General features: G+C 40.8%; 1 protein-coding gene across 5 annotated transcripts in view; it reads left to right on the top strand.

Annotated features, from left to right (window-relative positions):
- LOC124554999 overlaps positions 1 to 24,096 on the top strand; it is a 168,059-nt gene that overhangs the window by 93,549 nt on the left and 50,414 nt on the right. For 2 of the 5 annotated variants that reach the window (XM_047128739.1, XM_047128740.1), the window contains exons 5-9: positions 558 to 690; positions 1,257 to 3,740; positions 11,931 to 12,302; positions 14,725 to 14,874; positions 18,231 to 18,345. In XM_047128739.1, the coding sequence (XP_046984695.1) occupies positions 558 to 690; positions 1,257 to 3,740; positions 11,931 to 12,302; positions 14,725 to 14,874; positions 18,231 to 18,345 (3,254 nt within the window). The remainder of the gene's footprint in view (positions 1 to 557; positions 691 to 1,256; positions 3,741 to 11,930; positions 12,303 to 14,724; positions 14,875 to 18,230; positions 18,346 to 24,096) is intronic. The other 3 variants (XM_047128741.1, XM_047128742.1, XM_047128743.1) reach the window with 3 other exon arrangements.

Consider the following 24,096-nt stretch of genomic DNA (forward strand, 5'->3'; position numbering starts at 1 on the left):
GTCGCAGGTTCGAATCATGCCTCGGGCATGGATGTGTGTGATGTCCTTTGGTTAGTTAGATTTAAGTAGTTCTAAGCTCTAGGGGACTGATTACCTCAGATGTTAAGTCCCATAGTGCTCAGAGCCATTTGAACGTTAAAAAAATACACGTCACTTTTCCTCAGAGAGAAGAAACAGGATATAAACTGAATGACATTTTTATCTGTGATGCCATCTACAGTCCTTTATTTGCTTCCAAAACTTGAGGTCTGTTCATAATAAGGAGCGAACGAATGCTAATTAAGAAACATTCACAATTACGAAGTCCATAATCAAACAGGGTAGCTACTTTGTTGGCAAGTCTCCGATGAGGTAGCCACCATTATTTTATTCTGCTTTTCTTTAATGTAACTGCATGTTACCTCTGAATCTCCAACAAAAACTCTAATTGTAATTACTCAAATTACTATCTAAAACTGTGGTAGTCCTCTGAATTTCATGCAACTAAATTGAAAGCTGTTTAGATCATACCTTGGCATAGTCTAAATAACTCAATGTAACACACTTTTGTCCCACAGAACTAATCGAGGGCGAAAAGTAAGTCTTGTCGTGTACAAAGATGATGATGATAAAGACTTGAGCGATTTGGGCCTTGGAGCAAATTCTGGCAGCAGAAACAATGACAGTGATGATAGTGAGATTCAAAGCATGGTGAGTTATTTACTAAATGAAAATAGGTACATATTTTTTGTCATATAACTTGTTTCTGTGAAAATAATTCAAGGAAAAATGTATAGTACAATAAAATAAACATGTTCATAAAGATTTTTCTGTATAATTAGCAGAATGTTCATGTGATTTAAGATGTATATACATTTTTATAAATTTTGGAAAGAGTGACATAAGAGAGGGAAATCTAATTATCAGCATTGCACATCAGATTAAATTGAAGAAATAATGTGTCCAAAACCTCTTGTGAAGGAACAAAAGGTGGAAGAGTAATAGTAGCAATGAAGCATAATAACAATATGGCCTTATAAAGCTAGATGCTGTTGTTTAGGTGAATTAGTAAATATTAGAAACCAATAACGACAGTTAAATACTATAAGATGACTCAAATATCTCGGGGAAAATTTAATTATAAGAACTAAAAGTATTGTTAGGCAGCATGTAAATAAATGTGTGATGTAAGTTCTAAAAAAAAAGTCCACTTGTTTACAGAAAACAATTCATTACTGCATTTTTAAAGATTTTTCTGTGTTTTCTTGGTTTTTCAGCCTGGAAAAGAGTATGCTGCAGAGTCCCAGAGGGCCACCATCCAAACAAACAATGCAAATGATGGGCAGGATACTTCATTAACTTCGCAAGAGTCTCAAGAATTCACATATGAGCAAGCAATTCAGGGTTATGTTAATTTTGCTGAGACAAGAGTTAAGTCAAAGAATAGTTCCAGAAATGAACATCATTCAGTGAAGGAAGCAAACTGCAGTTTGAGGAGTGAAGAGAGACTTAATGATGATGGAAAGAAAGAAAAAACGCCACCTCCTGTGGCTCCAAAACCTAGAAAGTATTCATTAAAGTCAGAAGTTCCTATGACAGACAAAAAGAGCTTGGGTGCTGAAGGTAACGGTTGCATTTCTGATAGTACCAGAAAATTATCGTTGCCACAAGTAGATGTTCTGAAAAGAAGGGAAGTCTTTGAAAAATCTTCAACTTCAAAAGATCATTCCTCAAAGAACAAACCAGCAGAATTAATTGATACTAAAACAGTCAAAGAAAGATTGTCATCTCTTGGAATAAATTCTTCTGGGCTGAGCAGTAGGAAGAAAAGTTCTGAAACAGAAATAAAAACATCTAGACAGCTGCAGTTGCAAAATCCTAGAAAACAGCCATCCGAATCGTACATAAATGTTAATGATGATGGCAAACTTGAACAAAATGGTGACAACAATTTTGGAGAAAAGTGCTACAGAAGTGATTCTGAACTTTTAGAAGAGAGTGGAAGTGGTCTGAATTCGTATGATATGAATGGTAATAACTCGGATAATTCTCTGAAAGAGAGGTCCCTGAATTCTGCTACAGATGCAAGCACAAATAACAAATTTGAAATAATTGCAGATACTCACTCGAAAAATGAAGGTTATTACAGATATGAGGGTGATATTTCAGATAATAGAAGAACTTTAGATGATTCAGAGCAATGTTGGATTCAGTCAGATAACACCAAGCATAGCAGACGAAAATTTCATCGTTCTTTAGACAGTTTGGACAAAAAATATTGTGATGATGTTGGTTCTGAGCTGCTTGAAAGAGTTCAAAGTTTTGAAGGCTTAGAACATTGTAATAGTGTCAAAGATTATCCACTGTCAGCATCATCAATAGAAATGCTTGGCTCTTCTTCAAATGGTGGTGATACTGATCGTGAAGACAGTGGCATTCACACAGCAGATGTCTCTTGTTCTATCAGTCAGACAGATGAAGCTGCAGAGTATGGAGATCCAAGTGCAGAAATTTCAAATACTTTCTCTCATTTATTGTTAGATAAGACTGCGGGTAATTCTGATGACCATGATGTAAAATGTGTTGCTGAAGAGCAGGCATTTTCACATTTTGCCGCATCTGGTGCACAAGAGCCAAATGGGACTGCAGATACATCAAGAATATCATTGGAAACCTGTACTTCTTGTGAAAGAGAGGAAGTTTTGGTGTCACATGTGAGTACTGATGTAAGTTCTCAATCACTGGGTGGTATGGAAAATTCTGACAGCACTGTTTTACAAACAGACGCAGGAAACTATTCGTTATTGCATGACAACTCTATATGCACTCAAATTGTGAAGGGTGATGGGTATAACTGTCCTCAAATGCTACAGTTAGATGTTGACAGCTGTAAAGAAATTTCTAATCCCTCCACTGTCTCTGCCAAAGATGAGGAGTTTTTGTCAGATACTGGTAAAGAAGAAAGGGGTATGCAACTAGCAAAATCCACTGTAGAGTGTGAGGAAAGTGAGATGGTATTGTTTGATCCACAGACAAACAGTATGAAAGTTAGCATCAATTCATCAGAAAATCCTAGTTATGAAACTGAGGAATCAACGAAAGCTGTGTTGACACAGGTTGCTCAACCCGTAACTAATGGAGAAGATAGTGATCAGGAAATACAGAAGCATGAACAATTTCCTCCAACCCTACTGAAGTCTGATAGTTCAGGCATGCACTTGCCAGTGGAATTTACAGAATCATCTGATACTTGTTGTACTGAGAAGGGAGATACAAATGTGAACAAAACATTATCTGATGAACTTAATAATGAACACACACAAAGTTCTTTAGCACAATTTAACTTAGAACAAAAAACAATTTGTTTGAAAAGTATTGAGGATGAAAGTGTTTCTGAGAACATGTCTGTGTCAGACAAAAATATACTACTTCCAAATATAATTAATGGTAAACAATGTCATGAAAAAGCTGATGATGTGGAACAAGAAGAGATAATTAATGTTTTGACAGAATCCTCTGACAGAAACTCCCTTCTTGATACTAATGCTATAGATGCTGACAGTAGTAATACGGTGGTGGCTGTTGCAAGAGTAACGGAAGAACAGAAAAATGAGCAAGATGGAAAGGAGCAGGATGAGGTGCTAGTACAGAAAATTGAAGCTAATGATGTAGAATTAGAATATGGTGATGGAAAATGTAGTGCTGCTCTTTCTGCCTGTATCAGCACCAAAGACTCGTCTATCGGCACTAAAGAATCCAAGGTTAGAAATGCTTGCTTCTGCAAACTAAAATTTCTTTGGTTCTATCCTATACAGTAGACTTACTTTCTTGCTAGAAAAATGTCTAAAACCTTCTGTCGCACTGTAATCTGATCCTTACATGACTTCCAATGTTGTTTAAAAATGAAGATAACACTGCATTAATTTATTTATTTTTGTAAAGGCATTTGACTGTTTTAGACTTCTACTGCCACCTTCTTCTTGTATGATTTGCCCCACCACAATCAATATTGTGTGTTAAAGGAGAAATACTTAAGTTAAGAAGTTAAGCACCAAAGGAAGACTCCCCACCCCCACCCCCACCCCCAGGGGGCTCACCAGTCTTTGGCAAGTTTGTGCTTGGCCACCATGGGGCTGCAGCCTTTGCAGCACCTTTCCCTTCCATGCTACATGTCTATCCTCTTGCTATTCTTTTTCCCCTCCCCTGGGGAACATGTCTGGGGTGTTATTGGGAATTTTCCACATTGTCAGTCATTATTGACGTAAGAACAGTCTCACCATTGTCTGTCGTTACCTTTTCCTTTCTTTGTTTCCCTTCTCCTCCCATTCCTCCACTTTGGCATCAGAGGTTCCTCTTTTTCTTCTTCCTCCCTGACGACCAGCCCATGTGTCTGACTCATAACAGGTGACTGGGTAACGAGTAATTTCCATCCCCGGGTTGACAGGTGAGGTTGGCATGTACCCTTTGGTACGAGCTAGGCCCAGGGAGGGGCAATTGCCTGAGCTGCTACCTTCCCAAATTGTCGATTGGCCCCTCTGTCAGGTGTTTGGGAAGTGTGACCTGAGGTGTGAACAATCACCTAAGGTGGGTGTGCTCCCTTGTGAAGGGGGCCCCAGTTGGAAGGAGCACACCATCGGACATGCTGGCAGTCATGGGGGATTTTCTTGCAATGAGCCAATCATCTTCACACTCAACATCTACGAAATGTAAACGGAATGGGAATGAGGCTAACAATTCGAAAGACCCTTCCAGCTGCACCATGGTTCCTCGTGGTTTCATGTACTGAAAAATGTCAGTCCTTTGCAATGGTAAATCCATTTATTATTCAGAAAGGTGTCAATGGCATTGCTGGCCCTGTGAAATCCTGCTCTCATTTATGGAATGCACTTTGCTTTGGGAGACTACTTCTGATTCTCAAACACAACTACTGCTTGCCGCCTTGCATCTCCACGATATCCTGTTTGTGTCAAGGCCCGTAGAATTCTGAATTCTTCCCATGGTGTTGTTTACACTAGGCTGCTTGATGACCTGACTGAGGCTGAAATCCTATCTTACCTCTCTGACCAGGGTGTCATTTCTATCCATTGGGCGATGAAAAAGGTAGATTCCTCCTTAGTGCCCACTGGCACCGTTTTTCTCACCTTTGATAGGGTAGTGCTTCTGTCGAAGATCAAAGCAGGCTATGAGATTATCACAATCTGACCGTACATTCCGAACCTGATGTGTTGCTATCAGTGTCATCGTTTCAACCACACTAGAATGTCTTGTCGACACCCAGCGAAATGTGTAACGTGCAGTAGGGATGCACATGGGGATGATTGTCCTCTTCCTTCTTCCCACTATATCAATTGCAATGGCAGTCATGCCATATCCTCTCGGGATTGTCCCATGTATCTCGATGAACAGGCTGCCCAGGAGATCAGGGTAAAGGAAAAAGTGCCTTACCCAGTCGCTCGCAGGTTATTGGCTAGTTGCAAACCCTGCGTTCTCCTGTCTGGCACTTATAGTTCTGTTCTTGTTACCTCTCACTCCATGAAGGATGTCGTCACACAGACATGTGATCTCAAATTCAGCTCTGAGGTTGTGGATTGTGAAATTACCTAGTGTCAAGGCATCATGATCATCATCGTAATCCCCACCCCCATCCAGCAGTGCATCGAGCCATCAAACTCTTGCCTCAAGGGGTGAAGCCACCAGCTACACAACCGGTAGGCCAGAAAGGACAGGAGTAGTACCCCCGTGAAGACTTCCTGCTTCCCTCCAGCCAAACAACACCTGAGCCTTCCTCTGTTAACCGGAAAGGCTTGAAGAAGTTCAACAAAGATAGACGATCTTCTCTTTCAGCGACTCTAAGATCCTCTTCGACAGTATTGCCACGTGATACCTTAGCCTGGCTAGCCTCCATGTCGCCGGTGTGCACCACAAACTGTTTTTCTGTGTTGGACTCCACAGACTGACAGCACAAGCAAGTCAGTGTATCTGTGGACCCAATGGAGCAGGATCCTCCTGCTTCTGTGCCCTGTACCAGTGAATCTCCGCAGGCTGTCACTTCGCAGCTGCCGAGTTGACGCCCCTTCATTTCTTCCTCATCATGACTCTCCTCCAATGGAACATTCATGGCCTTCGGTCCCACAAAGAGGATTTACGGCCACTTTTAGCACCACAGCATCCCCTTTTACTCTGCCTTCAGGAAACAAAATTGTGTCCTCAAAACTGCTTTGAGCTTTCACATTTCTTCCTGGTTTGTTTTGACCTTCCCCCTGAGGTCAGCATTCCATCTCGTGGGGATGTCGTGCTGCTCGTACGGGATGATGTTCATAGTCAACCCATCTTCCTGACTACCCATCTTCAAGCTGTTGCAGTTCACCTTTTCCTTCCTCACCTGACTTTTTCCCTCTGTACCATTTATATCCCTCAGTCATTCGATGTCACCAGGGGAGACTTCCTTTAGCTTATTGGGCAGCTATCTCCACAATTTCTGCTACTCATTGACTTTAATGCACATCATCCCCTTTGGGGTTCTCCTAGAACCTGTTAGACAGGTGTCCTCCTGGCTGACCTTCTTAACCTATTCTACCTTAACACTGGAGCACTCGCATACCTTTCTGACTCCTCACACACGTATTCCCACTTGGACTTATCTTTCTGCACTGCCCAGGATGCCCATTGTCTTGAATGGTCCGTTCTTTCTGACACCTACATGAGTGACCATTTCCCATTTGCTGACTCCTACCCCACATGTGTGGACACCCAAATGGCAGCTTACTAAGGCTGACTGGCAGATTTACTCCTCCCTGGTGACCTTCGAAGAACAAGATTTCCCTGGTTGTGATGACCAGGTGGAAAATACCACAAACATTACCCTTACTACTGCAGAACATTCCATTCCTCGCACTTCCTCTTTGCCATACCGTGTCCCAGTCCATTGGTGGACTGAGGCATGCCATGACGCAGTTCGTGCATGGGGAGGTTTTTAACTGTCCCCCTATGATGGCAAACTGCATTCGTTATAAACAGATGCATGCAAAGTGTCTTCATGTTCTCTGGTATAGCAAAAAAGCTAGCTGGATTTCATTCACTATTCTTCTAACAATTCCACCCCTTCCTCTGTCATGTGGGCCATCCTCTGACGGCTCTCTGGAACCAAGATCTATTCACCAATTTCCGGCCTTACAGTGTGGATCCAGTTGCTATCTCCAACACCTTGGGCCACCATTTCGAGGAAATTTCGAGCTGTTCCCACTATCACCCCGCCTTCCTCCACTGGAAATGAGCATAGGCAGCTCAGGTGATATCTTTCTCTTCTCAAAATTGTGAGTGCTACAATGCCGCCTTAGTATGAGGGAGCTAGGTCATGCTCTGTTCATCCCAATCCTCCACCCCAGGGCCAGATACTGTCCACATGCAGATGTTGCAGCACTCTTCTTTTATGGGCAAGTACTTTCTGCTTAATACGTACAACTGCATCTGGGCAGAGGGCAACATTTCTGGATGTTGGCATGAAGTGACTGTCATACCCATACGTGAGCCCAGTAAGGACAAAAACCTTCCTTCTAGCTACCACCCAATCTCTTTCTCACCAGCTGTGTTTGCAAGGTGATGGAAAGTATGATTCATCCATACCTGGTATGGTTGATCAAGTCTCACAATTTACTTACGGCTGCTCAGTGTGGATTTTGGGCGTGGTGTTCTGCACGAGATCATCTTGGTACTTCATCCACCCATGTCATGAATCGTTTTCTGCAGAAATCCCAGACTTTGGTCCTGTTTTTCAATTTGGAGAAGGCCTACAACACTTGCTGGAGAACTGGTATCCTCTGTACTTTTTACATGTGGGGTTTCTCTAGCTGCCTGCCCTATTTGTTTCACGAATTCTTAAAAGGCTGAGTCTTCAAGATGTGTGTGAATTCTGCCTTGTTGGACACCTTTATCCAGCGAAGTGGCGTTTCTCCCACCGGGCATCTCTGGCTCCATTTTTATTGACGATTCTGCTATCTATTGCAATTCTCCATGAACCTGTCTCACTGAGTGTCGTCTTCAGCGATGTCTTGATTGTTTTTACTCCTGGAGCATTGACAATGGATTTCGTCTTTCCACAGACAAAACCATCTGTATGAATTTCTGGCACTGCAGTTGGTTTCTCCCACCATCTTTACGCCTTGGGCCTGTTCCTTTCATTGAAACTATGAAATTTTTGGGGCTCTTAGTCCTCCCATGTGTCTTACTGGCAGCCCAATGTACACAGACCCTCTGTGTCCTACGTGTCCTCAATTGTACTTCCTGGGGTGCAGATCGAACCACCCTCCTCTGTTTGTACTGGTCCCTTGTCTCTTTGATCTAGACTATGGGTGCTATGTTTATGCATCTGCACATCTGTCCCTCTTACTCCATCTCAACTCTATCCACCATCATGGCATCCATTTGGCCACTGGAGCCTCTTAAACTAGCCCGGTTTAGCGTCTGTTTGCTGATGCTGCTGAACTACCACTGTCATATTGTTATGACTTCCCCCTCAGCAGGTATTCATGCTGTTTGTCTGCCGTGTGTGGCCACCCATCATATGCCTCTTTCTTTGATGATTCGTTTGATCGGCAGTATGGGGCACATTCCTCCTGGGGTCTACTTTCGGCATTTGCTCTAGCGGTTTTAACTTCACACTACCTGCAACTTTTCTGGTGGGTGTGAACCCTTCACCAGTTTGGCTTTGTGAGGGGCCCCATGTTAACCTTGGCCTTCATTGGCTTCCTAAGGACACTACTCCAGCCTCAGTCTATCGCCTTCAGCTTCACAACCTTCACGTGGAACTTCGCGATAGTACCTTTGTGTACACTGATGGCTCTCAGACTGATCACGGTGTTGGGTGTGCCTTCATCATTGGCTTGGATATTGGCTTCCAGCACACTGCTCAGTATTTAGAGCGAAGCTCTTCGCCCTGAATCAGGCCACGGAGCAGATCTGGTGATGTAGACTTTTCAATTTTGTCCTCTGCTCACTCTCTCAGTGGCTTTCAAAGTCTATGTGCGCTGTACATCACCCATCCCTTAGTGCAATGGATCCAGGAAAACTGTCACTTGCACACTCTTGGTGGAGCCACTGTGATGTTTATGTGGGTTCCTAGTCATGTCGGTCTGCCAGGAAATGAGGCTGCGGACACTTTTGCCAAGGCTGCAGTCCTTGTCCCTCTGCCCACTAATACCCATATTCCCTCTAATGATACCTATTTTGCCGTCTGTCAGGAGATGGTGTCCCTTCGGCATCGCCATTGGTCCTCCTGTCATGGGAATAAGCTCTGGAGTATTAAGCTTCTCCCAGCAGCTTGGACGACCTCTTCTCGGCCCTCCCGCCAGGAGGAGGTCATTTTAACTAGGTTGCATATTGGGCACTGTCTTCTTAGCCATCGTCACTTTATAAGTGGCACTCCCTCACCACTTCGTAGCCATTGTGCCCAAGTTTTAACTGTCTGCCACTTCCTGATGGAATGCTCATTTTTTAATTTTTGCTTGAGTGTGGCGTCTGAGTTATCAGCCATTTTAGCAAATGACTTGCGGAGTGTCGACTGTGTTGTACTTTTATCCGTCAAAGTAATATGGTGAAGGCCATTTAATTTTTAGCTTTGGACCTCCATTTCTGTATGGTGTCTTGTAGTCGTTGGTCGATGTCCCTGTTATTAGCTGTCTTTTTCTTACATCAGTTGGACTTGACATATAGTCATTTTTTAACTCCTCTCTGTCTTCGTGTTCTATAGTTTTGACTTGGGCGTGTATGACTAGTTGTTTTTACAAAACAAAACAAAACAAAACAAAACAAAACAAGACAGACAAACCAAAGGAAGAATAGATGAGATAAAAATCAATATCAGTAACTGGGCTGGAGGGACTCTATGACTATACTGAAATACTGGTCACATTGTTATGGAAAATTTCTCCTTTTCATATGGTTTTATGGTGTTTAAATTGCTTCCCATATAGATGGTCACTGTTTGATAATGCTTAAATGTAATATGTGAAATGTTATGTACCTGTGGTCAATTTAACTATGAACATCACTCGAGAATAGTTTCAATGCAAGTTTTGACCAGTTTTAATATTTCAGGTGATCCAATGGGCTATCCCGCTGTTTACCACAAAGTGCACCAGTAGCACAAAACATTGCATAAACTCCATAAACCAAATGAGTATGAGCAGGAGGTGCTTGAAACTGAAATTAATTTCTTAATAAAATTATTGTAACATGACATGTTGATAAAACACATAGAAAATATACAATAGTTGTGTTTTGGCTTAAAGGACGGAGTTCTGACTGGGTTAGAATGACTTAGTGAGATGGCACAGTGGTTGAAACACTGAAATCACTTTTGGGAGAATAGTGGTTCAAATCCATGTCTTGTAGTTCTAATTTAGGTTTTCACATTTTCCCAAAATCCCTTATGACACATTTTTGCTAAGGATGTGGTCAATTTCCTTGTCCATCCATCCATCCATCCATCCATCCATCCATCAGTCTAAATGTATCACTGCTTTTTCATTCTAATCTTAATTTGATTTAATCAGGGAGACAAAGCAAGTTAGCCCACTGCTACCCACACCGAAACTGCTTTTTTGTGCATTATCTCTCCCTGTCATTCTGGTAAAGCCAGCCAGTATCCTTGTAGTGTAGTGGGAGCCCCTTTACTAGGATTGCACTCTTAGTTTGGTTGTATATTTTATTGGATGAAAGACATGGGTACAATTTTGTATTTTTATTAATTCTCCAGTTATTGATTATTTAATCCAACATAACAGAGTAACAATGTGACATGGGGAATGAGTTGGCTAGAGGAACTATGGTAAAATAATGCTAAACTAATACACTATGGTAGGTGCTGGTGAGGTTAAATTAAATGCTTTTCTGGTTGGTAAAACCCATTTAGTGTTAAAAAATGACTTTCCAACTTCAGACGCAACTGCTGTATAGTAAATATGAGAGAAACTACCACTGGAATAAAAATCAAACATGGTTGGAGAATAAAAGTATATTCCTGCTGTGGAGACTTTGCCATGCAGACTTTTAATCCTTAAAGATAATTTTCTCTTTAGTTGTCATTGGCAGAAAGTCTCTACAAAAAATCTTAAGTTAATGAAGAACAGACCTGATATACCATAAAAGGTGGACATCGGGGGGACTGATTATTTTCTTTCTAACAGTTAATTTTATCTGAATTTTTATCTATTCAATCCATGTAACATCTTGTTTATTTCCCCATCATCATCATCCCCCCCCCCTCCCTCTCTCTCTCTCTCTCTCTCTCTCTCTCTCTCTCTAATAGCATGACTGGATCGTTGGGGGAATGCAACTTTTCATAAGCTTAATGGTGCCTATGCCTTTGCATGATGTTTGTGTGCTAGCTATTACTGCAAATTGTAATACCTTGCTTAAAAATACTCACTACATTAGTTTCTGTATGTGTGTGTGTACGTAAAAAAAATATGGAAAAACTTTTGGAAATAAAAAATTAACCACAAAGTAAGAGAGAAAGTGTGTTTCTAATTCAGTTGAGACTGATTTCTAAGCTGGTGAGGATATTCTTATCTTCTCTCAATGTGAGTCTGTGATATCACTATAAGTGACTAGCCTCCAGCAACAAATAAATGATTGATGAAACAAATTTTTCAAAAATTTGTAGCATTTGAACCTCAGATTGTATACTAATTTTTTGTACTGATTAACCAAATACACATGTTTGCCTGTGCAAAAACTGCAGCTTATTTGGTTACTGTGCAGAGATAGCTACACTATCAGAGATTAGATAAAATTCTTGTGTTTAAATATGTGATAACATGATAAGGATCTACCTTGCCTGCTGTCAGTATCTCAGTTGCTCCTGCAACATGTACTCTTCTGTTGTAGAATGTGATGTTTATAGTGATGGAACAATCAACATTACTCGTTATTTTTCATGTAATCTTCCACAGGAGGAAATGAGGGATCCTGCTTGTGGTTATGCTGAAGGACAGAAAGATGATGCCAGTCATGAAAACCAGAAATTCTTCACTTCTGGCTTGCAAAGAAATGATAAAGTAGCTGAAACTATGCTCAATGATAGAGTATGTGTAGCATCTTTTAATGAACTGAGTAATGTTGTGTATGAAGATCATCCAACTCAGAAGCAACCAGATTTGCAAGAAGAACCTGTCAAAAGTTTTCTTACAACAGAAATAGTTACCAAAGACTTAAAAAATTTAAGGCTGTCAGAATCTCCTGAAAAAAAGTCTGAGTCTTTTGCCAGTACCACAGCAAAAATGATAGAATCTCCTATTACAGATACATCTCAAATAATACATCAGGTGAGTGAAAACTTTTTGCTTGTCAGTTTTTTATTTGGCATAAATAACCACTCAAAAAAGTGGATGGCTTGCAGAGAAATATGAATGACCTTCAGTGTGTTGAAGGCCAATGTAAATAAAATATTTGTAGCAAATGTTGTGTGTAGCCTGTTGTTAACTTCTTTTGATATTTGAGCAGGTACAGTAAATATATTTGTATATTTTGATGAAATTGTACGGTTTCTCAACATGTTCATAGAACACCTGAATCACTCTGATTATTATTGAATCACAGAATCAAAAATTACTATACCCAAGAACAATTTGATTGTAGCTCCCCTCTCCTTCTGAATATGCAACATATTGCTATGTTGAGACTCCCTGTTTATTTCATTACAGTTCATTTTATTCTAGTTATTTTACTGCGAAAGACAAATTGTTTACTTGCTGGTAAAGAGGAGGATCCTGTCCAGATATAGACAGCCAGTAAATCAAAATAATTGGGACCAGTGTTTTTTGCATTGACCTCCTTCTGTAAAATATTCTGAGTTTGTGACCTACAGTATTAGAATAAAGACTTAAGCTTTGTATGGTAACTTCCATCTTCATAAAGAACAACTGCTGTTACGCTGCCAGAGATCTTGTCAGTGTCCATGATGCTAGTGGCACCTGCTGTAATGTAAGCAACTCACAGAATTCCTCTGTGGCCTCTCAGTATTGAGAACTTGTTTCCATGCACCACTAATTTTTTGGCTGCTGTCCTGGTTAAGACTTCTTCTGTGGGCAATGTCCCAGTACTATGGTGTTCAGAACTACATTTTGTGTAATTAAACATAATTTTATGGTCATTTATGTGACTAAGAATGTGGTCAGATATCACTAATTTTTGTAAATCAGTGATTTTAATGTATTTGGCATTCTGCAATGGATGCAAACTGGATTGATCAGTATAGTTGTTCTGATGCTGAGGAGAGGTGTTGTAAATTCTAGGCATCCTGAGGTAAGACTGTCATTAATGAAGTTCAGCTACACTCTTATCTTCTTAGGCAGCTGAAAAATCATGTCATTTGCCTTCTCTGGCTGGGCTGCTAAGATTGGTTGTTCTTTATGAAGATGGAAACTGTTGCCATCAAGAGCTTGAGTTTTTATTCAGATTTGATGTGGTAGGAATATTGAATATTCGTATAAAATTTGAAAAACAGCTTAAACGTGTTACCTTCCACAAACGTCGTGTTACCTTCCACAAACGTCGTGTTACCTTCCACAAACGTCGTGTTACCTTCCACAAATTTGTGTACAGTACTAAAATATGATGTGGTTCTGTTGGTCGTATAAATCAAATAATGCAACTCTAAAACAGGGTAATTATCCAAAATAATAAACTAGAATAATGATTCCTTTCGTCTTAGTTACACAAACAGCCCCCCCCTCCCCTCCTCCCCCCCTCCTCCGCCTCCTCCTCCCCCCCCCCCCCCCCCCCCACCCCACCTGACCTGTTCTGGCATTCATTCTATCTAATGTATAGCAATTTGATATCAAACTGACTGTGTCAGTCACCTGAGTCATGATAATGTACCGGAACACCACTACACAGTTTAATTAGTACAATGAAATAGAACACTTATTTATTGCAGCATACATGTAAACCATATCATCCAGTTCAGGTTATTTACATACGTGAATCTGCCCGGGCTAGTAACTAAGTTCCATAACATAACAGTCACTTCCAGAGGTACACCTGTCCAGAGACAAAGTCTGTTATCAACAACACTATTCCAAGAAATGTGCAGTTCCTATCCTTGTGGACTGTTCACTGTAGGTGGCTTAATCCAGACAGGCAGCTGCTGTCTTCAGACGATTGCTAAGCTCGAATTCTAGAATCTCTCTCGACAAACTCTGGCTCATAGTTCCTGCCGCCCAGTGAAGAACTGCCGCTGACTCAATGGGCTGTAAACTGTAAAGTGACACGTGTTAATGCCCTGAATCCATGCAATTGACTGTTGCAGCTTGCGATAACACTGGACCCACTCATTTGCTGTCCAAGTGGGGTAATGTCATTATCTTGCCCGGCCTCATGTGGATGCAGGCTACATTGGCATGCCATAAGAGATGAAAGGGTGGGCTATCTGGCAGTAGGAGTGGTGTGGGACAGAAGACTATCCCATACTCAACCCTCTCACCCTTTTTGGGTGGCATCTTGTCCCATTCTCTAACCCAGCATTTCCACACTTATAGTGTCTGCCTAATTTTCTTCATTCTTCTGTTTCCTTTCGTGTGTAATTCAGGGAGAAAGATCATGAAGATTTGAAAATTTCAGTATCATCTTTTATATCCACATATCACTATTAAACAAATGTGTGTGTGACACACACACACACACACACACACACACACACAAGAACTTAATGTCTGAGTTAAATATCAGTTTTTTTTTTCCTACCAGATTCCACCACTAAATCTTTCAAGTGAAATTGAAATTGTGGCTGGTCTCACGTTTCCACTTGGCCCTGTAACAGCAGCAGAACCACCAAAGGAAAAGCCTCCACCCCCGCCGCCGCCTCAGTCTGATAGTGATGATGAACATGTACAGAGAGTGAGTAGTGAACTATACTTAATAGTAAAAATGATCAGTGTCTTTAATTATCTGTTTTGTCTTCTTTCAAATCTTTTCCAACTTAAAAACCTCTTGTATTCCTGAAGAAGGAAGATGTTCTGAAATCTTAGTACAGTATTTCTCTACTTCAAAGTATTTCATTCAGCAAGTACTCAGCATTTTCCCTCCTTAAGGTAAGTACTAGCCAGAGTTTCTGTTGTATGGTAATTTTAATCAGCAATGGAAACTCCAGGTAGAAATATAAATAATGTAGGAAAAGATAGATTGCTACTTTCTATAAAGAAGAAACATTAAGTTACAGGCACACAATTAAAAGATACGCACATAAAGGTTTCAACTGGTAATTTCATGGTTTCTGCAGCTGAATTTTTCCCCTGGATGCAATTAATATTCAGTATATAACTCACATATTTGCTTTGTTTAAGATACTAAGATTCTGTAATTTCATTTAGCTCTAGGTTCACACTTCTGATATAAGCACGTGTAACTTGCTTTTAGATGTATTCCTTTTATACTTGCAATTGTTAATTAACTGCTTGAATTTTAAAATATTCTTCAACAAGACATGCTATATTTTACCATATTATGACTAGGATTGTTACCAAATGCATATTTGCTTTTGTCTACAGCAGAACTGGCACACAGGACCGGTTGATGAGTGTTAAAACAGTTATCTCTGATAACATTTGCAGACAGCCAACTAACCAAGATTGACTTGAGCTTGTTAACAGAAGATCTATGACCCTGTTTATTGTATTAACTGACTCTGTTGACCACTGGTGCCTTGTAACTTCATTATGTTCTGTTCAACTTTTATCAGCATGGTTTATATTGATCAGAAATATGATTTAGATGCACTTCCGTAATTATCTTTACCACCATCTTCATCAGGTCACATTGGCAATTCATTATCTCAAGTCTGTACAGTGCCAGGTAGCAATGGTCATCTACGGGCATTCAGTAATCACCTGAATACTAATATGAGTAAGGTTCAAAGTGCGTATGTTGCTTACCACAGCATCCCAGCTGTGCTCAAAATGGTCTGTATTAGATGTCCATGCCTGCTACATATGTAGTCACATCTCTGGAGCCATCGGTGTAACAATTCATCGTGGTTTTCAACTTAGGAACATCAACTTCTTGTTGAATGTAGAGGCATCCATTAGGGCAAAAAGCACTGCGCTGTATTTTTCTGTGCACTCTTGCCATATTATATGATGATGTAAACATGCTGTACCAGTCTCTTGTATCAATGTTTGAAATTACTTTTATTGCTAAGAAAGAACTGCAATATTTATGTTCTAACAGTTTATAATGCTGCAGCAGCATGGGTTCCAAACTTTAATCAGCAATGTTATGAGAAACATAAAGTTCTCGTAGCAAATTTGAAATTTGAAGAAGTTGCTGCATAGTAATTACATATTTGGAATTTCTTCAACTGATATTTTGGCAGTGTACCATCGTCGTTATGAAGAGAAATTTGAGACTGATCATTATGTTTGCTAGATAATGGCTGAAAGGTATATGTTTAGAATGTCTTGCTGAAATACTTCACTGTACAGGTTTGTTGCTAATATTTTTTATGTGGCATGTAGAAGAAAAATTTTCATATGGTGGAATGAAGAAACCAAATTTCTGAGAAGTTCCACCATAAAGTAAAATGCCAAGATCATTAACTGCACAAAGTTCTTGTACCTTAGCTCAGAAAGGTGAATCTGACTTAGTTTGAGTCTTTGAACAACAAAAAATTTCATGGGCTTAGGTTGCCAAACGCATTTGACAGAAGTTTTACATGTAAATAATAGATTTCAGCTACCAGTTGTCCTTTTGAAATTTTATTGACAGATCTAGATTTCAGCTAGAAACTAGCCATTCTCAATGCTAAGAATACAACACATACATAGTTAGATGATGTCATAAAAAAGTTGTAATTAATGGCTTAACTCATATGGTTTGTATATTACATACCACTATCATTTTTGATCAATGCATGTAATGCCTGTTGGTCAGGCTTCATCCACACTTAATTGAACACTAATATTTGTGGAAGGTGGGCTGTGTGGAGAACACCTCGGTTGGTTACATGGCGCCATCTGTGTGAGCTACATATAAACTTCAATGGAAGTAAACCACTTCAAATTTAATTACATAAAATGGAACATAAGTAAAATTCTTTCATTGTTGTCTGACTTATTTCTTATTTATCATCAAGTAATAAAATTTCCGTGTTCACTCCTTGTGAGTCCATTATTATTATTAAGACATTTAAATTACATCAGGTGGGTAAAACTTTTTTAATGTTTAAAAACATTTTTTAAATTTATGAAACACTGGAAGACACGTGCTGTATACATATATTGGTTGATATATTTAAGCCATATTTATTTTTATATTATGTCTCCCTTTATTAAAACATAATAAGTATATTGTTAGTCATATTTAGTAAATAGTTCGTAGATGGCGCCAAACATCAGTCAGATGCATGGTTGTCACAATTTGGTTATTCCGCTATAGACATAGAGGGTGCTAACCTCTTTCTTCCTTAAAGCCGATTTTCCTTGTAAGTGTAAAACAACCAGTATATGGAATTTCTGTTAATAATACTGTTTATGCATCTCACCTACTATACCATGGAAGAAGTTCTGTTGGTTCAGAATTATACTCATTGTACTCGTATAGTATAATGCAAATGGTTGCTACATATTGACAAGACGGTAGGTGTTACCTCATTCCCCCTGGCTCAGACCCTACAACAGTTCCCAGCAGCAAGTCCTCAAACAACTCCCAGAACCGTGCATTTTTCACAACAACCTGATCATTAATCAAGTTGATGCCGGTATTTTTGTGACGGCAGAATTCTGAACCAACAGAACAGTCACTGCGTGCAACAGCCTCTGAATGGAGGGTAACCTGATGAAGAAGTTTTACATAAAAATCCCATACAAATTTAGGAAGATTCTAGAGTAGCCAGACAGTTTCACCTTAGTACACCGTATAAAATCATGGAAATATCTCTGAATACACATAATGAAGTTCATATTATTAAAGATGACATGACACCTCGACGGCTTGCATACTCAAATGTCTAGTGATTTGTTTCTGTGTAGGCTAGGATCATAGGTTGAAGAGGAAATAGCAACAAAACTTGAACATGGATTGCACACTGCACCCATTTGAAATGTTGACTGATTTGTTGCTCTTCCATGAACTTAGCACACTCCTACTTCAACAAAGGTGCACTGTAAAGTTATCTACTCTGTAACATGGACTAAGTGAAAATTTACTCAGTGTTAAAGATTTTACGTAGCTAGTTTTACGTTTTTGTTCATTTCTAGGGCAGAGGGCTTCAGAGGATTGACTCCACTAAGAGAATAAAAAAAGAAATCAGAAGAAAACGCACCAATTTTTTGGGTATTGAGGGGAATGCTGATGACAGTTACTTGGAGCCAGGTAGGTAGCACTTAAGTTACTCAATTTTATATCGGAATATCTTTCTTACACTTGATTCATAGTAATGATAGAAAAGTTGCAAAAATGTATTGTTGCAGATGTTAAAGTGAGCATTTCATTACAAAAAAGATATTCTAGGAGTTTGCATTAAGTATTCTTACCTCAAGAATGCTCTGACAAAATGGAAATAAGGATCTTGACTGTAATTCCGAAAACTTGGCTTAACACATTTATGTTCATCACAGTGATGTATTATATGCCAAAATATTACTGCATTGGATGTTACGCAATAAAAACATGGTAAATGCCTAATTTACTACATTTTGTACCCTCAGCGTTGACACTTTATCTTATGGTAAAAGAAGATTCATAATAAGACAACCCCCCCCACCCCTCTGGGTCCGGGGTAAGAATAGGCCCAAGGTATTCCTGCCTGTTGTAAGAGGCGACTAAAAAGACCTGCACACATTTTGGCCTTTCTGATCATCCCCTGTAGGGTTTGATGTCCATTTTTCAAAATTTTCCCGAAGAGCGAGCCAATTGGGCAAGGGCGCCTTACATGGTGCACAGTATCCATCGTGCATTGAGATTTGTAGCCCACATTCTCGTTGTGGCATTGCAGTCCTTCTCATCTCTTGAGCAAGGACACCTTCCTGGGTGTGTTCCTCCACCCACTATGCAGTGCACATTTTATGTGCTGATGATGACCATAGACTTCTTTGTACCTCATATCCAGTATGGTAGCCAGTCCCTTGTGGTGGGGCCACCATGTACCCTGTTGGTTGTAGCCCCCCCCCCCCCCCCCCCCCGACAACATAGGTGTCGCTCTGCTGGTGCCTGCACTATTAACTCCCCATGTATGCCAAGGAGTAGATGCCCATCACCCTGGAGCATTGGGACTCCCGGGAATGGCCATCCTGCCAGGTGGCCTTTGCTGCAGCTGGGTGGTGCCTGTGGGGAGGGCCCCTGGCCAGAGTGGGTGGCATCAGGGCAGATGACATGCCATGAAGTGTAGTACATCATCTCTTGCTGGTGATCCACCACCAGCAGTCTCTAAACAGGCAAAGTCTAACTTCAATGCTAAGAAATATGACCCCAAGTCATTCCCCTCCCTGGCCACACCATGGGAGGAACGCCGGGCCAAGGATGGCAGTGAAGCTTATTCGCCCCAGTTCCTTGTATGTACGAGAGTTGATGGGGAATGTCCATGAAGCCTCAGTTTTTTGTGGAGCATTTGGAGGACAAGTTTGGGGAGGTGGAGGGCCTGTCCAAACTGTGCTCTGCGTCAGTTTTGATAAAAACAGCATCCTCTGCCCAGTCACAGGCATTACTCATTTTTGGCAAGTTGTTGGATGTTTGTTACCATCACGCCTCATAAGAGCTTAAATATGGTCCAGGGTATTATATTCCACAAGGACCTTCTTTTGCAGTCTGGCGACGAGCTGCATGCCAATTTAGAGTGGTGAGGTGTTTATTTTGTCTGGCACATCGCTCGGGGTCTGAGGGATAACCAGGTTGCCACCGGTGCCTTCATCTTGGCCTTAGAGTGTGACACATTGCCTGAGAAGGTCAAGGTGATGGTCTACACCTGTGATGTCAAGCCATGTATCCCTCTCCCGATGCAGTGCTTTAAGTGCTGGCATTTCGGTCATATGTCTTCCCGCTGTACTTGCAGTGTCACATGTCGAGATCATGGACGTCCATCACATCCCAACACCCCATGCATCCCACCTCCCATTTGTATCAACTGTAGAGAGCATCATTCATCTTGCTCGCCAGATTGCAGGATTTTACAGAAAGAAAGGAAAATCATGGAGTATAAGACCCTGGACTGACTGACCTACACTGAGGCTAAGAGGAAATTTGAGCACGTACATCCTGTGGCTATGACCTCCTTATGTGCCACCGCTACGAGAACAATTGTCACCCCATCAATTCGTGGAATTCCTGTCGCCTCTCAGAACTGCGAGACTACACCTGCCTCCTTGATGGTGGGGGGCAGTTCCCTCCTTGTTGCTCCTGCACCACCTACTTTAGGAGCAACAGCCCCCCAACCATTGAGGATTTCAGTCCCCACTTCTGACCCAGAGAAGTGTAAGGCTTCTTTGGCTCCTCTCGCTAGGAAGGGGTCTCTTGGGTCACTCCCTTCCCAGGTTACTGCTAGCGAGAAAGATGACACCTGCCAGCGGCTGATGAGCCCAAAAGCAGCTGGTCATAGGGCTTCGTGCTCATCCTCCATCCTGTAGACTGATTCAGTGAAGTCCTCCTAGCCAGGGACACCCAAGGAACAGCACGAGAAATCGAAAAAGAAAACCCCTAAGAACAAGGAACTTGCAGTGACACTTACACCACCACTACCTACAAGCTCTGCGTCTGAGGATGGGGTACAGATTCTGTCGTCCACTGAGGACCTGGATCTCGCCGAACCCTCAGACACAATGGATATAGACTGCTCAGGCAAAAGTCAGTGGCAGCAGGTGACCCTGAGGTGTAAACTGCCTCATTGAATTTTCCGTGCCTTCCCAGTCTCACGGTGATTTCATCCTCCAGTGGAATTGCGGCGGTTTTTTCCACTGCCTGGCCAAGCTATGGCAAATGTTATGCTCTACACTTGCTTTCTGCATTGCACTCCAGGAGACATGGTTCCTGGCAATGTGCACCCATGCCCTCCAGGGCTATAAGGGATACTACAGAAAGCGTGACGACTATAATTGAGTGTCAGGTGGAGTTTGCATTTATGTACTAAACTCAGTCTGTAGTGAACCTGTGCCCCTTCAAACCCCCTCCTGAAGCTGTGGCTGTCAGAATGTCGACGACGCAGGAAATAACTGTCTGCAATGTATATCTTCCTCCGGATGGTGCAGTACATCTGAATGTATTAGCTGCACTGATTGATCAATTCCCTAAACCTTTCCTACTTCTGGGAGATTTTAACACCGGTAACCCTCTTGTGGGGTGACGCCGTGCTTACTGGCTGAGGCAAAGATGTCGAAACTTTACTGTCTCAGTTCGACTTCGACCTCTTCCTCATAGATACTGGGGCTGCCACTCATTTCAGTGTCTTGAGGTGGTTACTCGGCCACTGATTTATCAACTTGCTGCCCAGGACTTTTCCCATCTATTCACTGGAGAGCACATGGTGGCCTGTGTGATAGTGACCACTTCCCCATCTTCCTGTCACTGCCCCAGTGTCAGGCCCACGGACACCTGCCCAGATGGACTTTAAACAAGGCAGACTGGGAAACTTTCACCTCTGATGTCACCGTTGACTCTGCCCCACATGGTAACATGGATGTGATGGCTGAGCAGGTGACTACCACAATTGTTTACGTAGCAGAAAATGTGATCCCTTGCTCTTTAGGGTGCCCCCAGCGAAAGACAGTCCCTTGGTGGTCGCCAGAAGTCGCTGAGGCAATTACAGACTATCGGCGAGCTGTACAGTGACATAAGCAACACCCTGTTCTAGAGCAACTGATAGCTTTTAAGCGGCTCTGTCCCTGTGAATGCCAGCTTATAAAATGACTGAGACAGGAGTGTTGGGAGAGGTACGTGTCGACCATTGGGTGCCATATGTCATCTCCAAAGTCTGGACAAAAATCAGGTGTCTATTTGGGTACCAGACCCCAAAGTGTGCCACATAGACATGATCTAATCGAGGAATCATGTGTAAACAAAGAAATAAAGTCAACAAATAATAAATTCAGGAAGATCTGCTGTGCTTTTAAGTGTGCAACTTTTGTGGATGCAAACAGCTCAGTGAGAAATCATTTCACGAGGCATGGACAGCACAGGAACTATTATGGAAAAAAGATGATGGGTGAAAAGATACTAGAAGAAATAAGCCGCATAACAGTAGAAAAGTTCCCTAAAATCCCACTCCAAATGAGGGCAGAAGAAATGAAAACCTTAACAAGAGCAACATTTGCTGAAGCACTAAAAACATCATCATCTGCTATTGTAAATATTAAAATGTCATCAGCTGCCACAGCTAGTATAAACAATCAATCGGCATCATCCACTTCAAGTAGGAAAAGCAACAGAAACAAGAAACCTGTGGTACAACAGGATTTTTGGTATCCAGCCATAATGAAAACTCCAAGATAACAGTGTTAAACGAAAGGAGAAATACCACCAGTGCTCACTCCCCTGTTCTAAAGATTATGACTCTAAATGTGCAGTGCCTCAAGAACAAATATTGTGAACTTGAAATAGCAGTAAGTAACACCCAACCTGATGTCATGTGTATTACTGAACATTGGTGTAAGGACCAAGAAATTAGTAGTATTCATATTAATCCATTTAAACTGGCAAATAATTATAGTAGGAAAATTGCAAAAGGTGGTGGAGTCGGTATTTACCTTAGACAAGAGATAGAATTTAAGAAGAGATGTGAAGCAGAGAACTTAAGTATTGAAAAGTGTTTTGAAGCAGGTGCCGTCCAGCTATATGGCCTGATGAAAAAAGTCATAGTCATAAAAGTGTATAGATCACCATGTGGAAACATAGAAGTCTTTTTTGATAAATTAGAATTGTTGCTAAATACTATTTACAAAAAAGAAACTGTGATTATTCTTTGTGGTGATTTCAATATTAATCTTCTAGTTGAAAGGCAACAAAAAAGGCAATTTTTGGACATATTAAAGAGTTTCAACATGTCACCACACATAAACAATTCAACTAGAATAACAAACACCTCCAATAGCCTCATAGATAACATTTTCTCAAATATGTCAGAAACTGACATAGAGGTAACAAACATAGATTTAGGATTGTCTGACCACAATGCTCTCACCATTGAAATCCCTTTAAGGTCGAAGGAAGGTAAAGGTGTAAATAATATTTACAAAAGAAACTTCTCTGTGGACAGCTGTAATCAGTTCATAAGTATCTTAGAAAATGAAAATTGGTTAGATGTTATGAAACAGTCAAGTACAGATGAGGCATATAGTGTATTTGCATCGATTTATATGATGAACTTTGAGATGTGTTTTCCAAAGAAACTGACCGGAATCAAGTCTACTGCATACGTAAAATCAAGTTCTTGGATGACTCTTGGAATTAAGAAATCATGTGAAAACATGAAAAAACTGAATTCAGAGTTGAGGGAGTGTACAAATATTGATTTTATAGAATATGTAAAGAAGTATAGGAAAATATACCGCAGAGTAATTGCAAATGCAAAGTTATTAAGTAATAATATGGAAATAAAACAGTCCAGAAATAAAACTAAAATAGCATGCGAAATTGTGAGAAAAGAAACCGGGGTACCTACCAAAGACAAGGAAATTATTCTAAAAGATGAGGAGAATAAAATAGTAGATAAATATGCCATGCCTAATTATATAAATAATTACTTTTTAAATGTACCCCAGACATTAAGCAGGAATTTTGGGGAGCAAATTAAGATTGAAGCACCCAAGGCAGCCAGCAGTATGATGGCAGTTCCAACAAACGAAAAGGAAGTTTTAAAAGTGATTAAACGTCTGAAGTCAAAGATGTCAGCTGGAGTAGATGAGGTGCCAATAATATTAGTAAAGAAAACAGCTAATCAGATAGCGAAACCATTGGCGCACATAACAAACTTGTCAATGGCTGAGGGCGTGTTCCCACAAAAACTGAAAATTTCTAAAGTCATTCCCCTGTTAAAAAAGGGTGATAAACTTAAAATAGAAAACTACAGACCTGTCTCACTCCTCTCAACTTTCTCTAAAGTTTTAGAGATACTAATGAAATATAGAGTCACACATTATC

The sequence above is a fragment of the Schistocerca americana genome, chromosome X, assembly GCF_021461395.2.
Source record: "Schistocerca americana isolate TAMUIC-IGC-003095 chromosome X, iqSchAmer2.1, whole genome shotgun sequence".
NCBI classification, from domain to species: domain Eukaryota; kingdom Metazoa; phylum Arthropoda; class Insecta; order Orthoptera; family Acrididae; genus Schistocerca; species Schistocerca americana.